Below are 9,565 nucleotides of genomic sequence, written 5' to 3'. Positions count from 1 at the left end.
AAAGCGCTGCTCTTTCGGTGAATAGTCACAGTAGTGAAGTTACCGGACTTCCAGCGACATTCCCCACTTAGTTTCCTCTGAGACCGAGCACATCCCGACATCCCGTTGAAAATGGCCGACAAGAAGAACCTCCTCCTGCTCTTCGACCATCCCACCGAGCCCGTTTTCATGGACAAGGGCAAGAAGGTGACCGTGTTCGATGTGCCCGACTCCTTCCTGACCGACCGCTACCGTCCCATTAGCAACGAGGTGCAGAGCCGCGTCGGCGACAAGGTGGAGCAGCGGGTTCCAGTCCGAGAGATCTCCATTCCCGATCTGCGGATTCCCATGTCCCTGGGCCGCGACGAGCAGTTCTCGCTGTTCCTGCCCAAGCACCGCAGGATCGCCGGCCGCTTGATTGACATATTCATGAACATGCGCTCCGTGGACGATCTGCAGAGCGTGGCAGTGTACGCCAGGGATCGGGTCAACCCGGTGCTCTTCAATTACGCCTTGTCGGTGGCGCTGCTCCATCGTCCGGACACCCAGGGCCTGGATCTGCCCTCCTTCTCGCAGACTTTCCCCGACCGCTTCATTGACTCGCAGGTGATCCGAAAGATGCGGGAGGAGTCGTTCGTGGTACAGCCCGGTTCCCGTATGCCCATCACCATTCCCAGGGACTACACCGCCTCCGATCTCGACCCCGAGCACCGACTGTGGTACTTCCGCGAGGATCTGGGCATCAACCTCCACCATTGGCACTGGCACCTGGTCTACCCCTTCGAGGCCTCCGACCGCAGCATCGTGGCCAAGGATCGGCGTGGCGAGCTCTTCTACTACATGCACCAGCAGGTGATCGCCCGCTACAATGCCGAGCGGTTCAGCAACAACCTGGCCAGGGTCCTGCCCTTCAACAACCTGCGGGATCCCATTGCCGAGGGCTACTTCCCCAAGATGGACTCTCTGGTGGCCAGCCGCGCCTGGCCTCCGCGCTTCGAGAGCACCAGGCTGAGCGATCTCAACCGTGAGGCCGACCAGCTGAATGTGGAGATTGGAGACCTGGAGCGCTGGCGTGATCGCATCTACGAGGCCATCCACCAAGGATTCGTCATGGATGTGAGTTATGGGTGGGATTTCCGTTGACTTAAAGTCTAAGATTCCATATTCCGTTTTAGGAGCGTGGCAACCGTGTGCCTTTGGATGAGGCCACAGGCATCGATACCCTCGGCAACATGATTGAGTCCTCCATTCTGTCGCCCAACCGAGTGCTGGTAATGAACGCCACTTGAAAATTTCTTTTAGAGACTAACCCCATTACTTCTCTAGTACGGCGACCTGCACAACAATGGACACACCTTCATCTCGTACGCCCACGATCCGACCAGCAAGCACCTGGAGTCCTTCGGCGTGATGGGGGATGTGTCCACCGCCATGCGCGACCCGGTGTTCTACAAGTGGCACTCCTACATCGATCGCATCTTCCAGGAGCACAAGTCACGCCTGCCCGCCTACACCGAGAACCAGCTGAACTACTCGGGCGTCTCGATCACGGGCATCCAGGTGGACACCAATGGAGGGCGTCCCAATAACCTGACCACCTTCTGGCAGCAGTCGGACGTCGACATGTCCCGTGGCTTCGACTTCCTGCCCCGAGGCAATGTCTTCGCCCGGTTCACCCATCTCCAGCACTTGCCCTTCACCTACACCATCAGCGTGAACAACGATAGTGGTGCCCAACGTTTTGGCTACGTGCGCATCTTCATCGCCCCGAAGAACGACGAGCGTGGCCAGCCCATGCTGATTAGAGATCAGCGCTCCATGATGATCGAGCTGGACAAGTTCGTGACTGCCCTGAACCCGGGACCAAACACCATCCGACGCCGCTCCACGGAGTCCAGCGTGACCATACCGTTTGAGCGCACCTTCCGCAACCTGGATGCCAATCGTCCTGCCGCCGGCACTCCGGAGGAGCTGGAGTTCAACTTCTGCGGCTGTGGCTGGCCAAACCACATGCTGGTGCCAAAGGGTCTGCCCGAGGGACTGCCTTGCGTGCTGTTCATCATGGTGTCGAACTTCGAGAACGATAGGGTATGTTAACTGCCTGGTGAGGAAACCATGTACAACTCTGACCATTATCTCCCCCCTCCAGATTGACCAGCAATTGGTGGGTCGCTGCAGTGATGCCGCTTCCTACTGCGGCGTCCGTGATCGCCTTTACCCGGACCGCCAGTCCATGGGATTCCCCTTCGACAGGTTGCCCCGCAGCGGAGTCGACCGCCTGGTGAACTTCCTCACGCCCAACATGAGCATCGTGGACGTGAACATCCGCCACGAGAACCGCACCGTGCAGCGTCAAAACTAGACGATCCGCTCCCGATCCCGACTCGCCCTGACCCGATTCCATGGCCTCGCCCACTTCTAGATATACAACTCTTAGCAATCTATTGCATCTTTATTGAGCCGCTTAATAAACAAGACATCATGGCATTCCACAATCCCACTTTTGTTCTCAATTATTGTGGGTCGGCCTCCGGACGAGCATCTCTCGCTGATTAGGCTTATCAGCCGCCCGGGAGAAGCTTTAAATGCCAGCTCCGCGGGCGGAGCACCTCAGTTCGAGTAGATCCGGTGTTGAGTGCGAAAGTGAATCCGATTCCAGAGAAGATGGGCCTGCTGCTACTGGTGCTGATAGCAGGCATTGGCGTAAGCACTGTACCGATTAAATAATCATTGGTTCCGCAAAGATCCCACAAAAAGATTAGGTCTTAAAAAAACTCTAAATGATGATTTTGCGTGTTTGAAATATGTTTCATTTGGATTCATTATATACATATAATAAGTGGATATTGTGGTCCTAGTATGAGACTAAGGAGACTTAGGAGACTTAATAAAGTCTTTGATAACAACCATATTGAAAGTGAACTTGCTATATATTTTAGTACGCAACTGCAGCAGCCAACATTGACCTGGAGGCCAAGACGTTTGTGAATCAATCGAGCGATCGCTACTACAGGTTCTACAATGAGATTGCCGCCGAAACGTATTCCGCCAACAACGAGGAGGACTTCGACGCCCTGTTCTCCAAGCTAAACAATGTGAAGCGCATAGCCGAGGAGCTGGTGAGCATCTCCCGGCAGGCTGCGACTTTCGATCTGGACAAGATTCGCAGCCCACAGACGAAGGTGGCTCTCCAGGAGCTGCGCAGTGCGGGCGACTTGTTCGTCCTGGGGGACGACTACTTCTCCTCCGTGCAGATGAACTTGGCCGCCCTGCAAACGCTCTCCACGGACAAGGACATCGAGCCATATCTGGGTGGGGCCAATATGCCCAACGAGGACGACAGTCCGCTGGCCTATTTCCCGGACATCCAGAAGATTGTGCAGAGCAGCAGGGATGCCGACGAGCTGAAGTACTACTGGGAGGCGTGGCGGGATAAGAACCAGCTGTGGGCTTCACTTAACTTCTACACCATAGTGCAGTCTTACCAGAGGGCCGCCAAGATCCTGGAGCTGCCGGTGCACAAGCTCTGGTACCGATATGACAGCCAGGAGATGCTCCAGCAGATGGAGCAGGCGATGACGGAGCTGCGGCCCGCATACCAGCAGCTCCACGCCTTTGTCCGCCAAGAATTGCATAAGAAGTACGGCTCTGATGTGGTCAATCTCAATGGACCAATACCGGATCATCTGTTCCAGCAGGTCCTCGAGCAGGCCTGGGCCAGTGGCAGCATCCTGGAAGATTACTACCCGCGTGCCCAGCTGCCGGAGTTCGATGAGTTCGTCAGTCACTTGACCGCCAAGGCCATGGTGAATGAGTCCGAGCGCTTCTACACTTCGCTGGGCTTCGAGCCGCTGTCCGCGGAGTTCCACAAGAACCAGCTGAAGGAACCAAACCAGGACAGCCCCAACGACGACTGTCGCCCCTCCATCTTCGACCTCACACCCCACGTGTACCTCATGTACTGCGAGAAGGTCAGTTTCCGGAAGCTGATGCAGTACCACAGCCATATGGCCAGGGTGTACTACGCCCAGCAGAAGAGCCACCTGCCCTCCTACTACTTTAAGGCCTACAACCTGGAGTTCGCAGTCGGCGAGGCGGTGGTCCTCTCCGCATCCTCACCGGCTCATCTAACAGGTCGCCGATTGGCCAAGGAAGTGCTCAGCGAAACGGCCCTCATGAGTCGCCTCTTCCGTATGGTGAGTTCGGTATTGATTGGCCAGCTTGGAATATGCCATGAGTATATCTGAATTTTAATTTAGAGAAGAACAACTAATTTTTAATTGTTAATTTATAATTCAGGCCATCCACACGATTCTAAGTATTCCATTATACTATGTGCACACCAAGGTGATGCACGATCTTCTCAACGATACTGTGGACATGGACACCGTGAACAAGCACTATTGGAGGCTCATGGAGCAGCATGCGGGAATCGAGCCGCCCTCGGATCGCTCTGAAGGTGCTATTGATTTCCCCTACAAGTTCTACGTAAACATCGACCAGAGCTTCCAGACTCAGTGAGTTCAGCCTAGTTATTCTTTGAGTTGTGATATATCAGCTACTTTATTTAGGAAATTCATATCGGAAATTCTGGGCTACCAGTTCTATCGCGAGTTCTGCAAGAAGAGTTTTAGCAGTGGACCGCTTCACAACTGCGACTTCTTTGGCAGCTTGGTCGTCGGCAATGATTTAAAGTGAGACTTTAGAGAAGCTGCTACGTGATAAACTAAACTAAAATTGCATTTTTCTAGATCAATGATGTCATTGGGTTCGACGAAACCGTGGAAACAGGTGGTTGGCAAAATACTGCCAAATAACACTGGACTTAGTAGCTTGGCGCTGCTGGAGTACTATCAACCTGTATTGGACTGGCTTGGTAAATACAATAAGGATGCCAATTCGAAAACTGGATGGACTGGCACCAAAAAAAGTAAGCTTTATTCCATTAAAAATGGGGTTCAATATAATAGGTTTCATACTTTTCCAGAAATTGTTTGAGGCCCTTCAATGAAGCGTTTTATTAGCTTGCGCACAAATATTAATAAAATACATTTCGCCGTTTTGGGAAAACTTTAATACTTCAAATTGTTTTCTTGTACTATTTTAAATTTTAGTTTGAACTTAAACCGCCCTAGAAAATAAACTTTTCCAACACTGCCCCCAATCGGTTTTAACCGGGTTTTCTTACCCATCTCACTCGCACTTGAGCTCTGGGGATCGAACTAAAGACCGTGTGTGTTGGAGTGAGATGACAGTAGTGGTTGCTTGGGCGCGTAAAAAAATGAATTCAAATTTCAAACAAAGCACCGTGCACATTAAATGAACTTAGTGAGAGTAAATGACAGCAGTTTTGGTTTGATTTCTGACCACTCTGAGACGTGAAAAATATTTTGTCAAACTTTTAATTAATTTTGGATACATTTTTATACATTATAAACCGCGTATATTTATACCCGTTACTCGGAGACTAAAAGAGTACACTAGATTCGTTGAAAAATATTTAACAGTTATCCGACCATATAAAGATAGACCAAAAACTTTTAAACAATTTTTAAATTTATTTTAATTTCATTATTTCCTAATAATTTCTTGATATGCCAGAAAAATGTTGAAATTTCCCATTCACACTTCTAGTAGCTGCGTACCGGGTATCTGATTCTTGTGGAACTCAACTATAGCGTCGTTGCTAGTCTTTTTTTGTATTATTCTTTATGCTCAGCAAACTAGAATTTAGCAACTGTCTACCAGTCAGCCGGAAAATCAGTTCCGGACGTGGGCAGCTTTGACTTATTCTTTTAGTTTCCATCGGAGTTGACCACATTTGGCAACCTCCAAGTGCCCAAGAGCACTGGCCACATCCACATCCACATCCGACCGAGCCACTCTTGCAGTGGCTGTGACCGGACAAGATGAATTTGAATTTTGCTCACGTCACAGACACTTTTCCCACCCCCGAAGCTCACTGGCGGACTTGCCGGACTTGACGACTTGCAACTGGCACGCTTCACTTGCTCTGCGACTGGCGAAAGGTCAGCGGTTCTGTCTGCGTCCATGCGGTGGTCATTAGCCACGCCAAAGTCCAAGCCCAGCGGATTGTGGAGCAATTGCGGGCGGCAAGGTCGGTGGTCGGTGGTCGGTCGGTCCACCCCCCTGTCATACACTCACCCATCATCCATCCACCCACCTTTTTGGCCAAGCAGCCGGCGGGCGTTACCCATTTAGCTGGACGAATGCTTTTCCCCGACTGGATTTCCTTTTCGCTTTCGAGTGGGGGCGTCAGCGGCAAATGGGCGAATGGGCGAATGCATTGCGTGCCGCCTGCTTTTTTGTCAGCTGGCGAGGCAGCCGATCTGTAAGTCTGCCTGCTGCTAATTGCGCCAAATTGCGGTGGCGACTCCGCGCACTCGGCGCGGAATGAATGGCCGTGAAATTGAATCATTTCCAGCTGCAGCAGAAGCACACAGCTCCGCACAAACGACTCGAGTCCAACTTTGACATGGCACGACGCCCAGCCGTCCCGAAACCAAGTGAGTGAAAGGCACCCACGCCGCCATCCAGGTATTTCGCTCGTCTTTATGCCAGCTGTACCCAACTCAAAAAGAACGAGGGGTTACAAGTTTTCATGCTCTATACAAATAATAGCACTTCAAAATATACTCATTATTAATTATTTATGTTCTTGACCAATGGTGCATTGACAAGCAAGATTTATTTATTTAACGCTAAAATGGAAGATGTATAAATAATCTATTGAGAAAGCCAATTTTTCGAAATTTCGCTAGCTAAACTTAATAGTTTCGCTGGCTTTAAATGTAAGCTCATTTAACAACAGCATCTTTCCATTTTGCGTTGCAAATCTCGTGCCAAAATTGGCGCAGCCTCTTTGGCAGAGTATAAAGACTTAAGTGTCCAAATTATGCATAGATATACGGGTATGTGTATGGGTACTGGTATGGGAATGGGTATGGGTATCGGTATGGGAATGCTGTGTGGCTGGAGAAAAGAGCCGAAACGGAAACCGCAAAGGGAAAACAAGTTAAATGAAATTTGCATGTCTATGTCAGACAATTTGGTGAACTTTTTTAAATTGCCCATCAGGAGATGCATTCACATTAACATTAACCCAAAAAGTAAATCCCCATATGTGAGCACTCGTTAACAAGTTCGGAACATGTGTAGGGGTATGCGAGTGTTGTATGCGAATTTTGTTTACATATTCATCGGGCACGTTGGAGGCAAATATTTAACAAACGAACGAGTGAGCAGATATAAACGAAATTCGGCTTAAGCCCGCACAATAGGCCAAATCAGAGGTGAATAGGTTTAGCATATGGTGTGGGAATACGAGAGCAGGGAATAAGACTCCGAAATGGCTTTGTTACGCGAGCCCATTGTCAAGTTCAGATCTGCAAATCGCAAAACAATAGCGGGCTTATAGTAATGTTACGAGGAGGATTAGTTGGGAAAGACTGGGCGAAATCGTGGTGGTCGATTAAGTGTAAGGCATTTAAGGGGCCAAATAAATATTCCCTACCAGTATTTCTTATATAAGTATAAGAGTACATTCTTTATTTTCTTTAAACTGGTCCTGTGGAATCGTTCCAAAACTTTACTTAAACACTTTCCTTGTTGGGAAACGTTTGTTTTATTACTTTTTCTAATTACATTTTTCGAATTTATATTTCTTGTCAATCAAAAAAGAGGGTATCTCTTTAATTTCTAAAGAGTTAAATATTTTGGTTTTGTTTTTGGTGATTTCCCCTCATTGGACTCTGCTCATCGATTACTTCAGTCCTGCTGTATGGAAATTAAATTTCGGCGCCAACTTTCATTACGATTGCGGAACAAGAGTTGAAATGGCTGCAAAAAGATCTTCTCGAGTCAAGCTGGGGAAGAAGAAACTGCAGATCATCATTAACGTCACGCGCTCGCGCAAAAATTATGATTATTTGACGAAATCCCATGTTGAGTCTTGTCCAGCTGCCGCAGCGTGGCGCCCCAAAAAGGCGAAATAGCCACAAAAAATAAAAAGAGAGAAAAACAGAAGAAGCAATCAGCCATAACAAACCAGGCAAGCATCCATCCATCCATCCATCCATCCATCCGAGAGCTGACCCCAAGCAATTAAGAAATTATGTATATTATGACGCGCGCTGTGATGGTAGCGCAGTCGAATAAAAAGCAATAAAATGTTACAGCAACAAATGCGAGTGGCGGCTGAGCATTATGTATACGCACTGCTGGACGGCGGGCCCTGCAGGCGGTTGGCTCTGCTCTTTTCACCGCGCTAACCTTTTTTCGGTGCCACTGCGATATCACAGTGATATAGCTTAGCCATAATTATCATTTGTTGCACCTCTTCTGTTGGCAGGCGATCATTATCCGCGCCGCACGCCGAATGTTGCTCAGAATGCACGAGTGTTTATCATGGACATGGGGGAGCTTACGCTTCCTGCTGAAACAAAAGACTGAAGACACGAACTCGAGTAGTCCGGGGTCGGCTCGGCCAGCTTTTTGCTCTTACGTAAGCGCGTGCTCGCCTTAAATTAAAGTCCACAATCACGCAGCGACGACAGGGGTCAAAAGAGAGTGGAGCGAGGTGGGATGGATGGCCTGCTGTGTAGGTGGAGAAATTATGTTGACATCATCGCCAAAAAATGGCCAAGAAGCGAGCGGCGATCGGGCAGCGGGTGCCCCTTGAAAGGCCAAAAAGAAAAAATTAATTTTACTTTCATTTTCGCTGTGGCAGCCGCTGACTTCTTTTACTTTTCGGCGTAAGACTCTTTTTGGCCAACATCTCCGGGTCTATTTTTGTAATTCGGGATTTTGGATTTCGGATATTGGATTTTGGCTTGTGCCACTTCAGCCTTCAGCTGCTGACTGCACTTTGATGGAACGGGGACGGATGGGTTCCGTTTGGCCTGCGGTCGGATTATTTTCCAATCGCTTGGCAGCCTGCAACTGGAGTTGTCCGTTAAGTGGAGGCATTAGCAGGCTAACTGATCGGTCGATCGATCGGTGAAGTGAGCGGCTGAAGCAATAAGGAAACGTGTGTTTATGGAAAGCTCTTCGAATGAAAGTCACCAGCGCTGCTGCTTTGAATTGTATTTTAATATGCCAAACTTAAATTTCCTGGCCCGCTGCCAAAAACAGTTGTTTGCTCGACGATTGCTGTAAACGGTGCCATTTGTGGCCAATTTTGGCTGCGCCTTATGAAATGTCTTGCACTGTCAGCGAATGAGCCAATTTTCTAGGTCGCTCCGCTCATCGCCTTGTATGTGCATATATACTCACGCGTACATATATACGACACTTACGAAACCTGAAATCTCTCCCACGCACTAATGTGCAGATAAAACGCATTTCCAAATGGCTTTGCATATATCATCTGCCGGGCAATTACATTTACTCAACATAATTTATTGCACTTAACTTTTATGGGCCTCTTAGTCTGCTCAGTCAGCGGATTGCGGATAGTAGATGGTCTGTCTGGCCGTCCCGCATTCGTCGTCTGCTGTTTCTTGTCATACTTTTGAAAAGGAAAACACACCGAAACACCCTCGGTTACGCATGCTCCCCATCGAAG

The 9,565-nt window shown here is 49.1% G+C and overlaps 2 protein-coding genes across 2 annotated transcripts; both read left to right on the top strand.

The window, feature by feature from the left end:
- Positions 1–20: 20 nt before the first annotated feature.
- LOC6528685 (phenoloxidase 2) lies at positions 21–2,474 on the top strand. The gene is made up of 4 exons (XM_002089691.3): positions 21–1,095; positions 1,155–1,250; positions 1,306–2,067; positions 2,129–2,474. The coding sequence occupies exons 1-4, from the start codon at positions 112–114 to the stop codon at positions 2,339–2,341; spliced, it is 2,055 nt and encodes a 684-aa protein (XP_002089727.1). The 5' UTR covers positions 21–111; the 3' UTR covers positions 2,342–2,474.
- A 99-nt stretch (positions 2,475–2,573) lies between these two features.
- LOC6528684 (angiotensin-converting enzyme) lies at positions 2,574–5,055 on the top strand. The gene is made up of 6 exons (XM_002089690.4): positions 2,574–2,682; positions 2,919–4,175; positions 4,279–4,496; positions 4,551–4,673; positions 4,731–4,909; positions 4,967–5,055. Exons 1-6 carry the CDS (start codon positions 2,644–2,646, stop codon positions 4,975–4,977), a joined length of 1,827 nt encoding a protein of 608 aa, XP_002089726.1. The 5' UTR covers positions 2,574–2,643; the 3' UTR covers positions 4,978–5,055.
- The last annotated feature ends 4,510 nt before the right edge of the window (positions 5,056–9,565 follow it).

The sequence above is a fragment of the Drosophila yakuba genome, chromosome 2L (assembly GCF_016746365.2).
Source record: "Drosophila yakuba strain Tai18E2 chromosome 2L, Prin_Dyak_Tai18E2_2.1, whole genome shotgun sequence".
NCBI classification, from domain to species: domain Eukaryota; kingdom Metazoa; phylum Arthropoda; class Insecta; order Diptera; family Drosophilidae; genus Drosophila; species Drosophila yakuba.
Note: the sequence above shows the minus strand (reverse complement) of the source record. Positions and strands in the feature narration are given on the sequence as shown.